Source organism: Phoca vitulina, unplaced genomic scaffold (genome assembly GCF_004348235.1).
Source record: "Phoca vitulina isolate PV1807 unplaced genomic scaffold, GSC_HSeal_1.0 scaffold14, whole genome shotgun sequence".
Taxonomy (NCBI): domain Eukaryota; kingdom Metazoa; phylum Chordata; class Mammalia; order Carnivora; family Phocidae; genus Phoca; species Phoca vitulina.
Genome location: NW_022589717.1, coordinates 37,775,471 through 37,798,842, shown reverse-complemented (window position 1 = coordinate 37,798,842; position 23,372 = coordinate 37,775,471). Strand labels below are relative to the sequence as shown.

The 23,372-nt window shown below is 34.8% G+C and overlaps 1 protein-coding gene across 2 annotated transcripts in view; it reads left to right on the top strand.

Annotated features, from left to right (window-relative positions):
* The window catches only part of NAF1 (nuclear assembly factor 1 ribonucleoprotein), a 39,162-nt gene that overhangs the window by 5,299 nt on the left and 10,491 nt on the right, over positions 1-23,372 (top strand). For both annotated transcript variants that reach the window (XM_032413112.1, XM_032413111.1), the window contains exons 3-5: positions 13,334-13,427; positions 16,514-16,596; positions 22,615-22,775. In XM_032413112.1, coding sequence (XP_032269003.1) covers positions 13,334-13,427; positions 16,514-16,596; positions 22,615-22,775 — 338 coding nt within the window. The remainder of the gene's footprint in view (positions 1-13,333; positions 13,428-16,513; positions 16,597-22,614; positions 22,776-23,372) is intronic.

The window sequence follows — 23,372 nt, the reverse complement described above, 5'->3', positions numbered from 1 at the left end:
TTTTTATGTTTTTTTTTTAAGATTTTATTTCAGAGAGAGAGAGAGCGAGCACAAGCGGAGGTGGGGGAGGGAGAAGCAAACTCCCCTCTGAGCGGGGAGCCCGACGTGGGGCTTGATCCCAGCACCCTGGGATCATGACCAGAGCCAAAGGCAGACGCTTAGCTGACTGAGCCACCCAGGTGCCACCCCTGCCTTGGTTTTTTTAAATAAAAGAGAGGATTGATGTGGTTGCTGTGGTTGCTAAGGTTTCTAAGGTTGTTTCTAAATCTAATATTTGGTAATTGTTCTTGATGGACATCAACTTTAGCTTGCTATTTTTTGGTTTTTTATCTTTCCTACAAAGATTTCTTACGTAGATTTACAACCTAGTTTTGGGGTTTTTTTTTGTTTATTTGGGGGTTTTTTTTGGTCCACAAGTCAGAAAATTTTGCTCAGTAGTAATTGAAATCTTTTTAATTGATTGCATTTAAGAGAAGTAGAAAGTAAAATTAGATGGGTTGAGTTTCTTAGGACTCCTGTTAACTTGAAGTTTTGGGAGCATTTTTGTTGTAGATGGAGAAAACTTGTTTATTATAGGATGGTATTTATTGGCACTTGTGATAGGGTTGGTTTGTGAAGTTGACTCTTATGTGGTTATTTCCTTTTCTTCCTTCCATCCTAGAAGGATGATGGTAGTTTGGTTGAAACCTCATGATCCAAGAGGAACATCTCAGGATTTCAGAATATAGGCTGTATTGCCGCATGTTACTTACACCCACATGTACTTTAGTTACAACTAATGCTTTTTAAAAATTTAATGATCACTAATTACATTTATTATGTAATACTTAAATCAATGAAACAGTTTAATGCAAGGTTTGAAAACATTTTAAAAGTCTCGAGGTAATCGGGCACCTTTTCATGCCTGAATTCTACCAATATTACTTCTTTTTCTCTACTTGTAATGAGAAATTTCCTATCTCATTTATGCTTTATATATTGAAAACCTCTTGAATTTTTATGCAATTTCATTGGTGGTTCTTGTTTTCATATTACAGACATTGCTATCCCTTACTGGTCTTTTTACACAAAGCTTTCCCAACATATACTATTTTCTGAAAGTATTGGGAGACTTCTTCGGTGTTTCTCTTGTATCTTGGTCACCTTTCTACTTAAGTTTTCTCAGAGCATAAAAATCAACAAATAAAGGACCACAGTACTTTTTATATGTATCATTTTCTTATTTATCTTACTTGACCTGGAATTCTTATCTTCTGAATCTCTTAAAATTTAATGCAAAATCTTAGTCTATATGTTTAAGTATTTTTCTTGGTAGAGTGCTCATATTTTCCTCAGAAAACTAAAAGGGTCCATGTTCACAGAGGCCAGGAAACACATTCTGGAAGGCTAAGTTCATAACTGATTTTTGTAGTTCCTGTAGTGTGCAGTAGAGTACTTGACAGATAATAGGTTGTCACGCAGCAGTAATATATGATTATAGAATGAGTGAGAGAACAACAGGCATTTTACATTCATTCATTCTTAAACTATTATAGCACACTGGCCATATACTAGGTGCTGTAAACAAGACCCTCCAGTTTCTGCTCTCATAGTGCCTGGTGGAGAGAGGCAGACAGTAAATAAACAGAGACAAATATGATTTTGGAAGTGCTATTGAATTGTGAGAGTGTATGTTTGGCTCATATCAGAAAATTACATTTTTACTGGAAAGGTATGTTAGCTTTTGAAACTTGAACAGTGGGCCAATCTGTTCTTTTTTGTGCCAGTTCCAAGGGGTCTTTGGGAAAGATGGAAGAATCAGTTATAGTCGTTATTTTTCAACTTTGGATTCTTGAGTAGCTGTCCGCTTTATTTTATATTTACATGATTAGGAAGTGAACTTATTGGAAGTTCCTCGTCCGTTAGACCACTGCTAATGGGTTAGGTAGAGGGATGAGTTCCCTGGATTGCCATAAATCTTTGACTTAGGGCTGTGAAAGAGTATTATTAGGACTCCTTCAGGACTTCAACTCTGGAATTAAGGGAAGAGAATGACTTGGCCCTGAAGACCAGGATGATAGGGCTACCTGTACTCAGTGTCTTTAGGACTCTGCTTCTTTCTTGCTCAGTAGGTTTTTCTCTATGGGGCTGGCAGTTTGGCCATTGATATTCCTATATGAAAGTCACGGGGAGGACTTGTACTGGTTTACCTGGGGCCTGGTACACAGCCCTGAACACATCATTGAGGCTAGTGGAATGTGTATTTGGATTGCTTGGGCATGAGTCACATAGTCACTCTTGTTTGTGTGGGAGGGTATGTAGGAAAGTGAGTGCTTTAGAGAAAGCACATGGGCAAGTGTGAGGGCGGGAACATGTAAAAGCCAGCTGACAGAAAGGGAGTGTGAATGTATGTGTATTTTGAGAAGCTTGAGGGTTGGGTGGGCGATACCAAGCCCATGCAAACCACAAGGAATGGGTTCTCTGTCATAGGAAAGGAAGTCTTCTATCCATTTCAAAAAGGGATGCTGTTTAGTCAGTGATAATAGTCATCCTGTGTAGAGAGTAAAAGGGAAATACTTGCAAGGGGTTATCACATGTGACTTTACATTGGACTCTTGTGGTTGTGAGCAAAAAAGACTCTCCACTTACCTCAAGAGAGGGGGGATGCATTGTAAACTTATTTGGATAGGAAAGCCATTGGGAATTAAGGCAGCTATTGAGGATAGCCATGCTATTTCTTTTATATGCCTCTTGGATATTCTCAGTTTTCTGAGTGTCGTTTTATTCTTTCTTTACTCACTGACTTCTTCTGTTTACCTATAGATTAATCTTTTAAAATTCTAGCTTGCATGTAGATTGCTGTGACCCTGGCTCTAAATACATTGTCTTCTACTTTGACCTTCCCCTTGAACCAGCCAGTTGGTGCTATATTTCTTTGCTGACTTTTGGGGCAATCCTATTACTTACTAGATTAGTTTTTTTGTGTGTGTGTGTGTTTTTTGGGGTTTTTTGTTTTGTTTTGTTTTTGAAAATGACAGTCCACTTTTCCTGGGAACTGTCCCCTCTTGTTAAAACCAGCTCTAGCCAGTGTCAGATGTACCATTTTGTTCAGGTCATACTGGTATATCCTCTTAGACAGCAGGGATTGTGCATGGAGCATTTGATCTATGTATTCTATTTAATTTCCTAATGAAATGCTGGAGAAAATTAATGAAACATTCTATCCATGTTGTCTTTGCTAAAAGGTGTACATAAATTAAAATGGGCCAAGCAGTTCTATCAATTTCAGAGTTTGTGCTGAATCTTTAGAGATCTCTGGAACATAGGCATGCCCAGTTTAACTCAGTTTTATGTCCCACCTCTTTATAAAGTGTCTCATATTCTGGGCTGTTTCCTATTGCCATGCAGGCGTGCTGAGCTTAATTTTTACCTCCAGTTAGTCTGTTTGTCAAGTAGGAATGTCACCTCCCTGGATCTAGCTTTTTAAATCTTTTCACTTTGTTGGAAAGTTAGATCCTGGTGATCTAACTACTAACTATTGCAGATCTCTAATGGTAAGTATATGGGAGCTACAGTGAAGTAACCTCATGATTGTTTTTTTAGAATTAAACCTTAGAGAGTTGCAGCAGTCTCTTGGGATGACAAGATATGGTTATATCTTGATTTAGAAAAAGGGGTGAGGAAAAGAGGAAAAAAAGGGAATGGTTAGCTAAAGAGGCATTGAAAAGGAGAGTAATCTTAGTTGGCTCTTTTTATATGTCACAGTTATGTAATACATGCTGTTAAATTTAACCATGTGTAATTATTCTTTTGATCATAAACTCCTCTTTAATGCTGAGAAGGTTTATACATGACCTACACAGTAAATGTAAAGCAGCATACGTATTACAGCTTTGAACTACGTTAAACCACATAGGGTTTATTCAGTGTTTCAGTGAATTGGAAAATTAGGTCCTTTTTGAAAAATTTTCTCAGCAGTTTATGCCCTGGCCTGTTTATTTAAATAAATCAGGTATAATTAAAACTCTAGAATCATAAAAACATTTATGGGATTGTGACATTTCAGAACCTTAATCAGAAATGAATTTTATAAATTAATGCCTATTATTTTCTCTTCTGAAAACCTGAAAGGTTTTACATAACATTTAAAAGTTATGGTTACAGTGCTTATGGGGATAAAAAATGGGTAATACTGCAGTAGGCATATTAATGCGTATTTATACACATAATATAGCATGGCTAAGAAAAAATGTAATGCTGGTAGGCAGTTCTTGGTACCTTCGTTATTTGGAGACTGCCTATGTTATATTGTAAAACAAATGTATTTTGTAGTTAGGTTGAGTACACTATATTTTCTTTCTGATTTTGGCAGTGCAAACACATATCATAAAACATCCTAACATGAGGATATGGAAATATCTGGACACCTCAAGTGGTCAGAAGTTACAGCAGATTATTTCATACTTTTGATCTCCCACCATCCATGAAATTACAATGCACCATGGTCTTCACTTAATAATCGTTGACTGAGTATGTTGTTTTCAAGGCCTAGCTTACTTTATAAATTTTGCCCTAAATGCAGGCCTCTTTCAACTTCAGCATTTTATGACTCTAAATGTGTTTGAAATTATTACATTGTATCATGGAATACTGAAGACACTTTTTGACATTCTTTTCAAAATATCTGATATTTAAGAAATGGCTTATGTACTTGAGAGGAGATATTTTTAAATTAATACTTGGTGCTCTTTAAAACTAGTGCTCAGATTTTTTAAAAAATTAAAATTTTGTGCTTCATTATACAAAATTATTTTAGTAAAGCTTATAGCCAACAGATATGATCCCTTAAACTTCAGATAAATAGTGTTTTCAGTAAAGTAATAAGCATGTATGTTCTGTGTGTGTATATATATACACACACACCATATATATATGGTTATTACACACAAGCATTCCATTTGTTAGATTCCCCCATTCCTCAGTAGATTTTAATAAGTTCTGATTGCTTTAGAGGATAAAGACAAATGTCTGTTAAAAGGGAATCTAGCTAGAGAGTGAGCGCATACACTTGCTAAAAGCAGAGTGACACCAGAAAGTTAATGATTGAATGTGAGATGAGTGGTACTGGACATACAAAGTTGTAGGATTGAGTGGAAGAGGAGATAGCTAACATGCAAGGGTCAAGGAAGTCATCCTAGATTGCAAGATGGATAGGATAGGTATGGAAAGGTGACAGGTGAAGAGAATATGCACTTTCCCACTGATAGGTAAGAGTCTGTTGCATGACAGTTGTATTCCCAGTGTTGGTTACATAGTAGGAGCTCAGGGAGTGTTTCTTTGTTCATTCGTTTATCATCCATACACCTGATGTTGTCACTTCCAAAATGGGCACTTTTTCATTTTGAAATTTGGAACTAGTAATTGTTGACATTTTACAATAATTTGGTAGTGGTTTTATCTTCATGGTATATATAGTCAGTGTCTTAGATTTGATGAAATATGGACTCCTCAGTTAACATAAAAGATAATGCTTAGAATTATATCATTGAAGGTTTTTTCTTACTGAGATGGATTATAATTTTATTTTAATGTGAGTCAACTTTTGAAGGTATTCTTATGAACTTTGTTTCTGACTAGTTTTAGCGAAAAACAGGGTAAGAATATAGTATTTACTTAAAGAGAAAAATATAAAAACACTGCAAAGGAGTGTTGGTTTTCATTTTTTAGGTGAAAATATTTAATGGGCTAGTCTCAATCTTAAGTTTAGTGTCATACACAACAAGGTAATTAAGAAGGGCAATTAATGTGTATTGAGTTCCATGGAACATGTAAAAGTACTTTTGTTAGGTTGATGAATTAGACTAAATGTTATATGTGGTCTTAGTTACCACACAGTGTACAGACCTAATCCATTCTTTTTTCCAATATGTTTTACCAGCTATAAGGGAAAAAAAAAAAAGTTTCCAATCATGGCTCTCAGTACTCCAGGGATTGGATTCCACTTTCCAACCATATCTGAAAAGTGAAGGCTCACCTAATAGCATCAGGTAATTGGCTGCCACATGCATGTCCTCTATTTTTGGGTAATATAAGGAAAGTGGTCAGATAATTTTATTCCACTTTTCCTCACTTTTTAAAAATTCTCCCCAGTCTAGCACCAAGAAAGGGTTAGTTGCCATTTGGAATGTTTGATTCCTTTCCCATTATTAATCCCTGCTGCCCTTTTTCTAGATTTGTGAGTGAAAACCCAAATCAAAGTTCTTTAGATAATTTTCCTCAGAAAATCATAAATTACTGATTTTTTTTTTTTCTTGCCCAATAATAAGTCTTCAAAGAACTAGAGAAGGCAAGGTCATTGTAATGTACAAATGTCATCTTCTCAGAGGGCCATTTTTGACCCATTAGCTCCTTCCATTTTTGCACTGGAAGTCTTAGACATCCTTTTTTTTTTTTTTAAACTAGTGTGTCAACAGTTTAATTTTTTAATAGGGGAGATTTTTAATATTATGTGGTACTCATTTGAATATTTTGCCTAACTGAACAACCTTGTAGGCCATACAGATGTTCAGGAATCAGAATATAATAATATTTTTGTAGCACAAACAATAATTGCTCTTTCATGGATATTCCAGAAGTATAGGTAGGACAATGCATTTATTTAATGCCATAGTTAGGGGTATCTGTTATCGAGAATTATAGTAATTGTGTTTGAGGCTGGCATATAATTTCTGTCTTAATGTGCTGTCTTTTTGATTACATGCAGTTAAACATTTTTTAAATTGTATTAGCCATTTGCATGAAATATTCAGAACTTTTGCTCAGTTTTCTCACTATTTAGAGATAAGAAAACTGATTCCCAGAAAGAAAGTGATTTGCCTGAGGTAGTATTTAAGTAGGGGAGAGCAGATTTGGAACTAGTAACAGGTAGATTTAAGTCTGCTGTATTTTTAGTGCTTGTGTAGACGTGCGTACATAGAAACATTAGAATTTGATCATTTGAACTTCCTTGATTATTTGGTTTCTGAATAATGTAGTGTATTTTGTCATGGTGATAGATGATTGTATCATAATGTAAGCTTTCTTAAATTGCATATGCTTGGGCCATATTATCTTTTAATAGAGCCTTTGACTTTGAACTGTAGATTGTAGGAAATACGTGATTGAATTTCTTTAGTATGGTGAATTTTAGTAGTTCATTGCCAAATGGTGTTATGTATCTGGGGATTTTTATTTCCATGTGGCCTTTTCTTTTGCTAATGATGTGAATGAAGTATTTTTCTTCCTTTCCTTGCCTATTCTTTGTTATTACAGATAACATTTGTTTTGAGTCAGTAAGCATAATATAAACTTTATTTAAATGATAGCTGGATATTTATCTCTGGTTGTATATACTGTACACCCAAGACAGGTTTTAGTTTCTTTTTAATTTGGGAGAAGTAACAGTGGTAAAAATAGAGATTTATCACAAATCTTCATTTTCCAGGTAAAGTTTTCAGGTTATCATTAAGACTTCATAGCAGTATGGTGTATGCTGTTATAATGTGGCCTTAAAATTATATTTGTATTAATGGCCGAAAATAGAGTGGTGCTATTAATACTTGGGTGTATGTTTTGTAAGGGAGGGCTTTTGGGATGTACGAGAATGTAAAGCAGTGCTGTTCAGTAGAGCTTCCTGCAATGGTGGAAGTGTTCTATATCCACACTGTGTTAATACTGTAGCAGTTGAGCATATGAAATGTGGCTAGTCCAATCAAACACTGCATTTTAAATTTTACATAATTTTCATTAATGAAATTTAAATAATCAAATGTAGTTAGTGTCTGGTATTGGATAAACAGAATAAAAGGAGCCTTTCTTACCCACTTACCCATCTTTCCATGAGGTTTATAGGGTAATCCAGGCTTATACTTTAATCTTCCTTACCTGCAGTAAATATAGCCTTCATGTCTTTTATTTTCAGGACACTTGGATTTTGCTTATATGATGGAGAAGGTCTTTCTATCCCAGGTTTTCCTCATCAACTCTAACTTCAGTGTTTTAGTTTTATCAGTATTCCTTTTACTTCTAATTCTTTAGATCCTGTGTGTCCTGTCAAGAGTGGTAATGTCCTTCAGTGTGTGTTCTGGCTACTCTTTTTTCCCTTATTGGAGTTTGTTTTTCCTCTTTGCTGTAACACATCCTTTCCCCACTCATGGAAAAGTAAAGTGATGGATTTTTATTTCTTGAAAGGAGATTATGCGACTGCACAGATTTGTTATCTTACCGGGAACAGCTGCTGAACAGCCGCTATGTAATCGGGGAGCCAGGTGTTAGTCTAAGAATTGTAATGATGTTTGCTGCTGCAAATATGATGTATCTATGCATTAGTCCTGGGCAATGAAGCTTCCTTAGAAGCCTGCCTTTTTAACTTCCATTCTTTGAGGATTCTCTTGAATTCTGGGAATTATATTTTCATTATCTGATTTTGCTCTGATTGAAAAAGACTGTGATCTCTTCTGAGAATTTTGTTTAACCCAGACTGATGAGATAAGTCATTTAATAAATATATGCTCAGCACCTACTATGTGCTAGTCATTGTTCTGGGTGCTATGGCAATGGGCAAGGCTGACCAAATCCTGTTTATTGTTGGATTTATTGTATAGTTAGGGAAATGGACTTTAAGCAAGAAAACACATAGGATGTTAGACAGTAATATGTTTACAAAAAAGAAAATCAGGATAATTTAGTAAAGAGGTAACTAGGCTTGGTGGAGGTGCAGTACTTCAGCTTTCATAGTTAGGGAAGAGAAAGTAACATTTGACATCCAGATATCAAGATAAGATCATATACTGTCCTGTCTGACATGGCAGTCCGAGGAACTTTCCTTTTAAACCTTCTGAAGTTCTGCCTCTTCAAGCCTGACAAAAATCTTTATGGAAAGCCCATGGAAAGCATGCTTGTTTAAAAGGGACAAATATATCTCTTCTTCTTTGATCCAACCCCCAAAATGTCCGCCATTTTCAAAGCAAATATACTGCTTGACATAACTATACTTTCAAAGGTAAATTCCATAATAGGCTTTTGATCTGGAATTGTACTAGGCTGATTTCATTTATTTCTTATATGTTTTATGTACAATATATAGTTCTTTATATATCTTTTATGTTCTGCAGAGTATTTGGGATGGAGATTTCATGCACATCACTTTTTTTATTAATTAACATATAATGTATTATTTGTTTCGGGGTACAGGTCTGTGATTCATCAGTCTTACACAATTCACAGTGCTCACCACAACACATACCCTCCCCAATGTCCATCACCCAGCAACCCTTTCCTTCCCACCCCCCTCCACTCCAGCAACCCTCAGTTTGTTTCCTGAGATTGAGTCTCTTACTCTTTTTCTCCCTCTCTGGTTTTGTTTTGTTTGATTTTTTTCCTCTCTTCTCCTATGATCCTCTGCCTTGTTTCTCAAATTCCACATATCAGTGGGATCATATGGTAATTGCCTTTCTCTGATTGACTTATTTCGCTTAGCATAATATATTCTAATTCCATCCACGTCATTGCAAATGGCAAGATTTCATTTTTTGATGGCTGCATAATATTCCATTGTGTATATATACTACAGCTTTATCCATTCATCTGTCGATGGACATCTGGGCTCTTTCCATAGTTTGGCTATTGTGAACATTGCTGCTATAAACATTGGGGATGCACATCACTTTTATAGGTAGGTCTGTTACTATCAAGAGGCAATTTAATGCCTTCATTGGTCTTTTTTAAGGAATGCTCGGGATCACTGAACTGGAATTAGAGGTATGGTGGTGATCACAAGATAACAGTATCTGTCTGTTTTTTCTCTAAGTTTAGTTCTATATGAGGCAGAGATCCTCCCCATTTGTAGGCAGTTTCGTCCTGTTAATACATAGGTTGGAAACAGGATAACAGAAATTAAGGAAGCCTGGCAGACTCTGCTTTTGACCACAAGAGTGGGTCCCTGCATCACTACAAATATTCTAGCATTCTGTATCTTCCCCTGTCTTCCTCATTGCTAGATGTGTCTCATAGACATCTTTAGAGGAGGAGAACATCAGGATTTCATCAGACCCTGGAGCTGACCTGCTCAGCTTACAGTAAATTATGTTATAATTATCTCAAAAGATGATGAAAAGGCATTAGATGAAATTCAGCAGTCTGATTTTAAAAAAACACAAATAGGAACACAAGTAGGAATAGACGGTCACTTTTTTTTTTTTTTTAAAGATTTTATTTATTTGACAGAGAGAGACACAGCGAGAGGGAACACAAGCAGGGGGAGTGGGAGAGGGAGAAGCAGGCTTCCCGACGAGCAGAGAGTCCGATGCGGGGCTCGATCCCGGGGTCCTGGGATCATGACCTGAGCCGAAGGCAGACGCTTAATGACTGAGCCACCCAGGCGCCCCAATATGAGTGAATTTAAAAAGTGATTTTGGTATGGGGAAGGTCTTTCTCTCTGTGACATAAGTCTCAAAAGCCAAAAAAAAGAAAAGCTTGATATATTTGACTACATAAAAATTAAAATGCTGATGTTCATTAAGCAACTTAAATACTAAAAACCATTCTGGGAGGAAAGGGAATGGGTATTTTCTTCGTATTTGATAAAGGGCAAAATGTTCTTTAACCCAAAGTTTTCTTATAAATTAATAAAAAGATAAACCCTTTGACAGAGAAATGTGTAAAATATACAAACAATTCATAAACACAATTGGATATCCAGGAAACATGCAAGGATGCACAGTCTTCCTGATTAATGAAGAAATTAAAATAAAAACAAGATGCTATCTTATATCGTAGACCTATCACACTGGCAAAGATTTAGTTTGCTTCTCAGTGATGGCATGAATGTGAGAAAATCTGTCATCATTTGTGGAATTGTTAATTGACGGAAGCTTTTTGAAAAGAAACTTGACAGTATCTGTCAGAAGTGTTCGTATCTTTGGATCTAGCAGTTCCAGTTACAGGGATTTATCACAGAAGTTACACGAAGATGTATGTGAAGGATAGTTCATTTTATCATTGTATGTAATGATAAAAATTAAAAAGAGATGTTTTATCAGGTAACTTGTGTTAAGTTACAGTTATACAGTGTGATATAGTATAAGAATGTTTAAAAAATTAGATGTTTATGTTTTGGTGTAGAAAGATGTACAAAATATGATAGGTAAAAAGGATAACTTGCATTATAATGTGGATATAAGTAAAACGTTTTACAATTAGAAATGTAAAGTTTATATCTGCATGGTAAATGTATTTGAAGGATAAACTGTTAACAGCTCTCTGTGGTGAGGGATTGGAAGGTTGAAAGTAATCAGGGCAATTTTTGCTTTTTACTCTGAGTCCTTTGGTACTACTAATTTTTTTTTTCTACTTTAAAAAACAGGAGCATGTATTTTATATTTTAAAGTTAAAAGAAATTAAAACAGTATCAGAATTTGAACCTATACCAAAACATAATTATATTGCATGGACCTTTATTCCTCTTAATAGAAAATACAACAGGAGCTTTTCATTCTGTGGCCAGATAGCGTTTATTTATTTGAGAATAACATTGATTTTGTGTTCTAAGTGTTAACAGTATTTGGTTTACCCTCCTCCTCAGTTCAGAGGTTTTCCCAAAAGATCTAACAGCACTTTCTCTTAGAGACTTCCTTTTCCTTTGTTCTACCTACATGATCCTGACTTTATTTAACCAGTGGGCTCTATCGCGGTCCAAAAGTACGAAAAGTTTTTGCTCTAGATTTAACTGTGATTTGGTTAGTCAGTGGGGGAGATTTCAGATTTCATCACTATACTTCTGCATTAGAAAATGCCATTTGCTACTTATAAGAGCTACTATCCCCCCCCCCCGCCCCCCCGCCCCGGAAGCAGAAGGCAGTGTGATTTGCTCTCTAAAATATCAGGAAAGCCCTCCTGTCTGCAGTCTCCCAACATTATAGTTCCCTCTTCTTGTATTTAACTGGGTGTGCGATTTCTTTTGCTAAGAGCTTCTTCACAAGGCTATCCCATGTCACATGTTCTTTACCAGTTCTAAGAACTGTACTCCCTTCTCTATTCTAATACACATATGGACCACTTTCAAACCATGGTCTTGCCAAGAAAAACTATCCATATTTAATATGCAAAAATAACAAGTGGTTGTCCTCTCCCTAAAAGTACTCAGAAAAAGTCTGATATAAAACAGTCATTTCCTCACGACCCCATCCAGACTAACCATGCGAGGTTGTCTTCTGCGTGAAGTTGGTTGAGACCTTTAGTGTGGTTGTTTGTAAGTAATACTTGATCAGAAAATAGCATCTCCCAGAAGCAAGTTATACTTTAACTCTGGTTATATGGTTTATTAAAAACCTTGTTTGAGTCCCTGAAGAGGAGAATGATTACCATGATCCATTCATCTGTAATACACTGTATTGTTTAGGCTTTTCCCATCTTTTTCAACATTTCTTCAGAAGTTCTCTTTCTCCTCCCAAACCAACTCCTAACATACACTTTCAAGCCTTCTTAAGGAAGAACTTCCTTCTAAAAGTTAAATCATGGTCTTTTGGCAAAGGTCAAAAATAGAAAGTTCTGTTTGTTTAAAGGCTAAGGTCAGTTTTATTCTTAGATTTCTCTTCAACTTCGTCTCTACTTCAACATCTAGTTTCTATAGCAACTGAGGTATAGTTAGTAGCTGGGTCAGAAAAGAGGAATTTTTAACGTAAAGGAATTTAGATTTTAACATAGAGAAAGAAGATACTAGGCAACACTTCACAGCTTTTCCAGGTGGAGCCTATGTTCTGTTTCCCAGGAATTCTAGATTTTTTTTCCTGAAGAAGCTAGACATTTACTCTTTTTCAAATAGCCCCAGAAGAGATTGCTGTTTCTCTTTTCAACTACTTATTCCCTGTCAAATTAATTAACCAAATTGAGACAGCTAAGAGAGAGAACTCTTCTTCTGTGGAGAAATTGTAGTGACCAGTAGAATCATTTCTCTGGGAATCACTTTAAGTGAAATGCCTTTTTTTTTTTTTTTTTTTTTGCCTTGAATTCCTTAACAATAATAGCGTTTTTTGTTTTTTTTGTCTCATTCAAGTATGGTTGGAAGAATCTGGGTACTTTTGTCCATGTTCTTAGTCTAGCTGGATTTAGGTATAGATGCTGTTGCATCACTCATGTGGGGAGATATTGGAAGTAGAAGAAATACTGTCAGACACTAAAAAGGATAACATCAAAGAGATGGTATAAGTGCTTAATGTTACATCTTCAGAAATGTTTATAGTACTTTAAATGGAAATGATGTCCTATTTTTTTTAGTTGTTGAAGCTGGAGGAAGATCAATGCTTTTTTTATATTATAGGAACTACCTTCTGTTGAAGAACTCACTATTATTCTGCCTGAAGATATTGAATTAAAGCCTCTTGGGATGGTTTCAAGTATTATTGAGCAATTAGGTATGTAAATAATTTTATGAATAAAATTACTTATATCCAAGTATGCATTCATCAAATCAAAGACTTTATGACTAGTGCATTTTCTGTGAAATATGTAATAATACTTCATTTTATAGTTAAGTTTGAATAGATAAATTCATTTTTTACTTATATATGTAAGTCATAAATGCCGTGTCTTTTTTAAAATTCAAAGTCTGCTTTTACTGACATTTCTCCAGAATTTTCTTTGATTTGGTATATTAATTTTTTTTGCTATTAAGTTGCTACAAATTTAGTCGCTTTAAACAACACAAATTTATTGTTTTATAGTTTTGTAGCGCAGAAGTCTGATATGGGTCTCACTGGGCTAAAATCAAGAGGTCCGTCAGTGCTGAGTTCCTTTCTGAAGGCTCTAGGGGAGAATCCATTTCCTTGTCCCTTTCAGCTTCTAGAGGCTGCCTGTATTCCTTGGCTTATGGACTCCTTCCTTCATCTTCAAAGCCAGTAGTATACCTTCCCTGTGACCCTTCCCCCTTCATCACATCTCTCACTGACCAAAGCTTGGAAAGATTATTTGCTTTTAAGGACTCCATAGGTTGGGCCTACATGCATAATCCAGAATAATCTCCCCATCTCAAGGTCCTTAACCTTAATCACATCTGCAAAAATCCTTTTTTTTTTTTTTTTTAAATGTAAGGTAATGTATTTATAGGTTCAGGGATTAGGGTGTAGGTGTCTTTTGGTGGGGGGAACATTATTCTGCCTACTGCCTTTGATTTTTATTTTAGAAACATGTAAATTAGAAAGTTCTGTGATTCATGAAATATAAAGCTGTTGGTTGTAAGAGAACTAGATATTATAGATTTCTTTTAGCCCCAGGTTGTGAGATAGGTACTAAAGGCCTTGAAGTTCACGTAGCTACCATTAGCTCTCATAGTAAGATCCATCTGAAAGTAGAACTCAAGAGTTGACAAAGTCAAAGGATATTTCAACTGGATAAAAGACCTAGATTATCCACCGGCCCTCTTAGTTTACAGGACTTAAGGGACACAGAAAAACCCAACTCACTTGCCCTTATGATTAGTTGTATAATGGGTCAGTGGTAGAAATTGGACTTTTGACCTTTTTCTAACAGTGTCCATACCAATATTTTGAAAAGTTTATACTTACATAATTTTGTACTTTTGCAATTTATTAGTCAAAATTCTGATTAAAGTGAAACATTTATTTATTTATTTTTACAAAAATCATGATTATTAAAACTCTTAACCTGATTCTTGAGTCATTACATTCACTGGTATTTGAGTTATCTTATGGCATTTAATAATATGCATAAATAAGTTAAATAAGTAATCATTTGATTACATAGTGTGAGTTGAGCATTTATTAGACTTGATGTATATAGAAAAAATAAAGGTCAAAATGTTTATCAAGAAAAAAATGTGAACTATACAATATGCATAAGATAATGCTTTTTAAAGATATCGTTTTGACTAGCACACCCTAATAGAATAACAAAATTCTCAAGCTGCTAGGAATAAAGATTGACTGAAAATCAGCACCTGCTACCCTGTTTTGAGAGCCTAAAATATCTCACATGATTTGGACCAAATTACAAAAGAGAAAATAAAATAAGTATTAATACATGAAGCAAAAAATATGTGAGTTCAAATAAGAACCCCAGGAGAAAAAGAGGATTTGGCTTTGTACTCTGCAATTGTTCTACAAGTTATGCTGGCTTATTTTTCTTTCTCTCTAATTTAATTTGGAAAATACAAGAGGCTAGTTAAATATTATCCACCTAGGTAGAATTAGAGAGATTTCATGAATTTAAGGATCTTGTACTAGAAGATACTTTGACTATTGATAGCTTTGGAAATTTTTATCAATGTGTGGTACAAACTTAAGGTTGATTTGTATCCAGCTACCTGCAACTGCCACCTAGAATCATAATAAAAAAAAGAATGGGTTTTTTTAGGCTGTGGAAACACAGTCAGTAGTTGTGTTGTTAAAGGAAGAGCATTGGAACTAGGGATCTAGGTTATTCTAGGTTCTGGTGATGACTTGGTCTGGAATTGGCCATGTGATAATGTTACTCTCTTAAGTCCTGTTTTTTCATCTTTCTATAAAATGAGAGAATTGAATTAGGTGATCTTTTATTTTCATGTAATTTGATTCTTGGGAAGGGGATTAGGGAGGAGAAATGATTGAAAATGAATGCTGTTAGTACTCACTATCATTATTAATCCTTACTCATCATCTTTGTTCCAGAAACAGATCTAATTTAGAAAATGTTGACCTGTGATCTATTACTCCACATGTATGTTCAGAACTTAGAAGCAGTAACTGTTGTAATTAATTGGATACAGTTGAAATTTTTAAAATGAATTTTAATAACCTGAACTGACATTTCCAAGTGGACATGGCATTACCTGTGTAATGTGGCAAATATTCTTGGTTGTTGCTCTAATTTTCTAAGAGTCTGTTGTTTGTTTTCTCTCTTTGCTATGGTAGCTTGGTGTTTTAACATTTGTGGCCCATACAGGAATTGGAGATTATGATAGATGAGTGGGATAATACTGTTGCATTTTGAGAGGGAGAATGATAACAATTACTGTGAGTTCTATCATCTTCATCTATTCAGAGGAAGATGCTTTTGGGAAGTCTTTAGCTTTTTCATAGATCAATAAGTACTCAGTGCTTTCTAGAAAAGAATTTCTAGAGTGAGGAAGAAGACTAATTTTTCCTAAAACAGGAGTTTTGTGACTAAATGTGATTATCGTTTTTTGGGTAAAAATTGCTTGGGAAAATGTACATGACTTAAATTTATTGACTTTTTAGTGGGTGATACAAATTTTCTGTGAGAATTTTACTTTAGTTTTTGTTTCTTAGAGTTGTAGCTTTTTGTATTAAATAAAAACGTAGATTCTTTTTCCTTGTGCCACTTGATAATAAATAGACTGTTGTTTTAAGAGGAACAGTTACTGAGGTATATTATCTCACCTTAAATTTCATTTTAAATTATGTTGGAGTTAAAATTTCCCACTTAAATTTTACATTATCTTCTGATTAAATCTTGGAATAATCTCCTTTGTTTCATTTTTCAGTAATAATTGAATCTGTGACTAACCTACCTCCGGTTAATGAGGAAACTGTAATTTTTAAAAGCGATCGACAGGCAGCAGGAAAGGTTTGTAAAAAAAAATATATTCAAATCTTACAATTATTCTGTTTCTTTGTGGATTGGTTTTTCTGACTTTCCCTATCTGTCCTAAAGAGAATTTATTAATTTTAGTAGATGAGCAGTCTAGAGTTCTGAAGTGTTTATTCTTGATTTTTTTCAATACTTTGTGTCTGTTGGTATACAATTTTTTCCTGTTTGTCAGGTAACTTGTGAAGTAGAGGGTCTGTATTCATATCGAATATCTCCAGGTAACTCAAAGTTGAGTGCAGCAAACTTTCTACAGTGTAGTAGTTCTTAACCTTTTTTTGGTTTGTGAGTCCCTTTGAGTAGGGGCTTTCAAAACTTTTTAGACTTTGGCTTCCTCAGGTGGAATCTTTAGAGTGGAAAAAAGAAAAAGGGGAGAAAAGATTTCAGCAATAGCTACAAAGTGTCACTGTAAGCACATTCTGGGGAATTATGAGTATGTGTACTCACCAAAAAGTCAAGTTCCTTATAACATCTTTCGAATGGAACAGTTTGGCATGTCCATCTTTAATATGGAAGACTACACATTTTACCCAGTAAATAATGCAATTTTGAGCCATTGGCAGAGGATGTAAAACCTCTAAGATCAAAAATATAAATACCAACTGGGGCGCCTGGGTGGCTCAGTTGGTTAAGCATCTGCCTTTGGCTCGGGTCATGATCCCAGGGTCCTGGGATCGAGCGCCACGTCGGGCTCCCTGGTCTGCGGAGAGCCTGCTTCTCCCTCTCCCTCTGCCTGCCACTCTGCCTATCTGTGCTGTCTCTGTCTCTGTCAAATAAGTAAATAAAATCTTTAAAAAAAAAATTTATATATATATAAGTACCAACCAAGTGTTCTTTTTTGGCTGTGGGGGAAGTTTAATTCACCTCAGCATTCTCCACTACAGAGTAGAGTGCTTTGTAAATTTTAAGTGCTAAGTAAATGTGTACTGTGTTGAAAACAAATAAAAATAAGAAACCAGCTGCTGTCTTTGGGGAAGTCACTTTTTGGGGTTTAGTTTTTCCTAGATAACTAATAGTTGACTTCCTTTTTGTTCTAGGAGATACAATTAATTTACATTTAATCAGAAAAACATATCTTTTTAATTATATTATTGGGTCATTCATATAATTTTCCCTTTTATGTGCTATTTCCTACTGTCCCGTTCTAACACAGATTAGAAAGAGGTCAGATTTTTATCAGGGTCCTGCCTATCTTGTACCACCTACGTACTTTTTTGGTTTTGTTTTTCTTTTTGTTTAGATTGACAGGCTAATTTACCAAAGAGAAATGAGTGACTTAGGATGGCAGAGCAATCAGTGACAGAATTAATTGGAGTCTAGAGCTAATATATTTTGGCAATTCTTGAGAAAGTTGGTGAGGGGAAGAAAGACTTTAATGCCTAAAGAATGGTGCTGTACTTTTTTCTCTTTCAGATACCTAAGCTCAGTCTTTTTGTTTCAAGTGAGTTCTGCTGGTGCCTTTGTAAGTGGTTAGAGATTGACTGGGGGGCTTAACCTCAGAGAAGGTTGAGAGAGAAAAGGGATGGGAAATGAGTCAATGACTGTGCCATGAGTAGCTCTCCATGCCCATTAGTATGTATACTACTTTAGGAGAAACCAGTATTCTGCTCTGGTACAAAGGCAAAGCATTTTTCGCTCTCCTCCGGAAAGTAGTAGAAGACGGGGGAGGGGAGAACGGAATGGAAACTTATTTCTTGGTTTTCTAACTCATTTGAAACTGATAATTTCCATGATTCCTTTTATTTATGATATTCATGACAGTTGTCTTTTTAAGTAGCTAGCTGAGACTATTTTAATTTCAAAATACCCAACACTTTGCTAATTAAAAACTTCTAAATTCACATTTCTTTTATCCCCCAATACAGCTGAACTTTTAGTTCTATAATTGTGACTAATGTTAATATTCAGCTCTTTTGTCATTTGACTTTGGAAGGAGTCAGATAAAAATTTAACATTTATACCTCTAACTTTAGTTATGTGACATAAGTCTAGAGGAAAAAATTAAATCTACTTCTAAATTTTACATAGAGAGCTTTGTAAATTCAAGAAGTGACAAGCCTTTAAAAAATATTTCATTATACATCTAAGTGCCTTGACATGATTCCCCAAAGTAATGGTGCAGGGGTGGGGAGGGTTGGGACTATCAGTTAAACAAACCAGTGACCAGAAAATGAAATTGAATCTGTTTTAGATCTTACCTATATACTGATTTAGTTTTACCTTCAATGTCAAACCTTTGTACATCTTTTCTTTTCCCTCTGCTCTTCAACAATAATAATGAGCCACAGTGATACATATTTTGTGTATCTTTTTAAATTCATTGAAACTCCAAGCAAGTGGAATTATCCCCATTTATTCAAAAATCACAAAGTTTTAAGAAGGGACAAAGTTGAGTTTACAACCTAGTTAATATGTCTGATGCATTTCCCTCCACCTTCCTCCCCTTTACCCACTGATTTAAGGGAGGTAACCTTGGATTTGTGTTTCAGCCTTTTGCCCTTTAATCCTAATGATGATTACTCTTGATAAATGATGAATGAATTTTTATTTTGAATGTTTAGCTCTTTATCAGGGGATTTAAAAATTGACCAACCTGTGCAATTTATTATCCCTATATAACATGAATTACTTACTCGTTTTTCATTAGTTTTCAGTGTGTTTGTTAGAGTTGGGCCGGAATTTTTACTGATCTTTTTTAAAAAGAATATACTACAATCTTGGTTGGTAGTGTGTGTTGATTTTCTGAAATTCTGTATTATTTTGATACAGTGGTTTATTTTCTCCTCCCTCAGCAACTTGTGAAGTAATAGTAACACACAGTGATTAGTGTAAAGTGATTGATAAGAGGTAATTCTCAATGGCTGTAAGGGGTTTATTTCCCCCTTTCCCCTTTTGGTAGGTTAGCCAAAAAGTGACTCAGCTCAACCATAAGGCCTTTGTTAATGGCATTCTTTGAAGGCTGTTCTCGGAGCAGAAGTATGCAGATCTTGGCTCTCCATTTGCACAGTCTTCACCATTATTCCTGGGCCTGGAGAGTCTTTGATCTGTTTCTCGTTACCTGTAGAAACTAGGATTACTTCGTCCCTCTTAGGCTAACCAATAAGTATATAATGTGTGTGTGTGGAGATGGGAGAGTGCAGCTTATTCTCTCTCTTGGAGTGCTCTCTGCGCGTGTCTAGCCAGCTGACTCAGGCTGGCCTCCATCCGCTAGAACTTTGGCCATGCAGCATACAGAACACCTAAGCCTGGACTATGCTATGGAATGAGAATTCGGGGGAATGAATTTACTTCTCTGCTTGTCAGTTTTTTTCCGAACAGACCTTATACTGTATCTGTATAATGTGATAGTGGTGTGTGTTTGTGATCTCTCTGTGTGACAAGAATCCTTTGAGGTCTTTTAGCAGAAAGATACTGCTTTTGAATAAGAGATGGTAAGTATTATAAGCTAGAGCCAAGTGGAAAGACACTGAAAACTACCTTTCAAATGACAGGGCAAGTATAAAACATTAGTTGGATTAAATTTTTACGAGTATTTCTACGGGATATATACTGTTATTTAAAGTATAAGGAAAGCTTCTTGCCTACCTTAAAGTAAATACCTTAAGACATTATTATCCTGAGTTTTGTTTCTTACACTGTTGTCTCAGCCATATTCCTTCCTTTCCTTTTATCTGTAGTCAGGTAGTTTGGAACTTGCAGAATCCGCAAAGGCAGGTCTGAAGAGTGAGCCAGGATGCAAGGTTTAATGAAACTATGAGATGAAGTGGGCTGGCCTGACCCCTACTTTGTCTGAGGTTGCTCTTCAGAGTTTAGCTCTCAGGTATTAGCCGATCTAAAATCTATACTTTTTAGCTTATAGTAATTTAAAATATTGTTAAACCTTTTTTTCTGTAACTCTGGATTAGCTAAATTGCATATGTCAACTCAGTCAAGTGTTCCATGGCTATTCGAGGTAGGAGCATAAATACTTCTCAGTTTTGGTGTAAGACATGTATGGATTCCTTAAAGTAGCTTCCTGTTACCTGTTGTATGTGGAATTATTTTACTTAAAACCTTATAATGATTTTATCATTAGGTATAGCTTATTAACACTTGAGATCTTAAGAATAGTCAACCAAGTATGCTTTGATTTTATCAAGGCATTTCGAATGTCACTTACATTTTAGTTCAAACCAGTCTCTCTCTGTGTAAGCCTGAAGCTATTCAGGCATTTCTCTAGTGAAATCATTTCTCAGTTAGGAAATGGAATTATTTTGTCCAGGAAACCAATCATTGGGGAACAGCTTTATGTACCAGGTTGCCAACTGTGATTATTATATCTTTATGGGAAATTTTTCTAAACAAATTTTTTATCCCCGTCCAAACTTGAAGAATCAGATTTGTCACTATTTATCAAAGGAGTTTAAAAAAGAATTGTTTTAAGACTTTTTAAAAAGTGACAAGTAAGATAATCCATTACTTTATGTAATGTGAACCAGTAAGAGTTGTGTTGCGGTATATCCCTCTGTCCTTTGCAGTTCTAGTTGGAAGAGGTCTACAAGGTCTACTCTTTGTATCTAAATCCTTCAAAGCAAATTTGCTGTTTTCTTTTAAAATTAAAAAAATTATGCTATTAGTGTTGCTTCAGAATATGTTGGCATTTTAATTGTATTGAATACTTCTAGTTGTTTTGGGGGTATGGGGTACTCATGCCTTCAGAATATTGGTACCCTGATAGGTGAACTGTTTTATGCCTCACTGAAAATTAATAAAAATCCTGAATAGTATACTTAACGAGAATAAAATGAGAATATTTACTATCAAAAATGAAGAACTGATAATGTACTAAAACAGGCATTTTCAGTACACTTGGTTTAAAATGGTCCAAGCTATTTGGAAAATTATCTAGTAATTTATATCCAGAGTTTTAATAATAATCATACTCTTGCCTCCAATGATTCCACCCCTTACAAATAGATTTTTGGGAAACCTGAAGTACAGAAATTTACATAAAAGCATGTTCATCAAGGCATCATTTATTATATATTGAACAAATTGGAAGCTCCCTAAATGTGCTTATTTATGAGACAAGTTAAATCGTGCCAGATCTATAAAGGAGTTATTGATATAGCTACTGAAATTATACTTACGAAGAATATTTATAACATGGAAAAACTTAATGCAACTTTAGTTTTTAAAAGGGAACAGTATACAAAACTATAATGTGGTCTCAGAAGAAAAGAATTAGAAGACTAGAAAAGTTGAACACTAACATTGGTCATGGTCTGGTTTCTATAGCATACATATATTTACTATCAGAAACATTTTTCAAAGAATTTAGGTATTTGAGAAGAGTTTGAAAACAAGAGGCTTCCTTTAATCATTCACAAAACATTTTCAGAAATAAAATGTGTCTGTACTAAAAGCAGTTCCTTTATATAAAAGTTAAAGGCTGTATAAGCTTCTTTGGTTTTTGAGAAATAAGCAACTTCAAGTTCAAATCTACTTTTCTAAGTTTTGAATTAGAAACAGTTGTGGTTTAATTTTATGAAAAATGTTAACTACTGTATGGAAACAGCAGAAATGATTAAATACCCACTAAAGCAGAAGCTTGCTTTTAAGTTTCGTGTTATAAGATTCCAAGTGACAGCATTTTATTTCTCAAAAGTTACCCATTGTGATTCTTCATACTTTACAACTTAAATGAGGAATGATAAAAAAAACTTCATAATTTGTATCTAATTCATACACCACCAAGATGATTTGAATTTAGCAATTAACAGATTTGCTACACTTGTTTTAAATTCTCATAAAAAGGAAATCTGGAATGAGTTGATGCATTTATAATCAAAATATGAAGACTTTGTGAGTATGCAAAAATGACTTAAATATAAATACAATTTTATTTTTCTGACATGACAAAATTACCTTGTTATAACAATTATCAGTTTTTTAAAAATTACTTTTTGAGTTATTATTTTGCATATTAAAGGTCCTTACGTTTCTTCTGTTTTATAGATATTTGAGATATTTGGACCTGTCGCACATCCATTTTATGTGTTACGGTTTAATTCTTCAGAGCACATTGAGAGTAAAGGTATTAAAATAAAGGATACTATGTATTTTGCTCCATCAATGAAAGACTTCACCCAGTACATATTCACAGAAAAACTTAAACAGTAAGTATGTTACTGACACATTAGTTGTTGTCTGCTTATTTAATTTATATTTTACGAATAATTTTCAGTGAAGGTAGTTTCTTGTTAAGAATATGTGTTCCAGGGCGCCTGGGTGGCTCAGTTGGTTAAGCGACTGCCTTCGGCTCAGGTCATGATCCTGGAGTCCCAGGATCGAGTCCCGCATCGGGCTCCCTGCTCGGCAGGGAGTCTGCTTCTCCCTCTGACCCTCCCTGCTCTCATGCTCTCTCTCTCATTCTCTCTCTCAAATAAATAAATAAAATCTTTAAATTAAAAAAAAAAAAGAATATGTGTTCCAAAGCATTCATTTATTTTCCTGATAACATCTCTGAAAGCTACAATTTGTTATCAGATTTTACAGGTAGAGATGATTTTTATCTTTTACCCAAAATGACATAATCAACTAGTAGGACTACATTTAGGCCATATAAAGTTTCTGAATTCTAATTCATATTTTTTTCCATGACATACCTTTTTTTTATAAACATGCTACTTCAGCATTAGTATTACCACTTGAAAAGAATTCTTTTCCATTTTAAATAGAATTATTCCTTGGATTGCATTATAGGCTTAACTGTT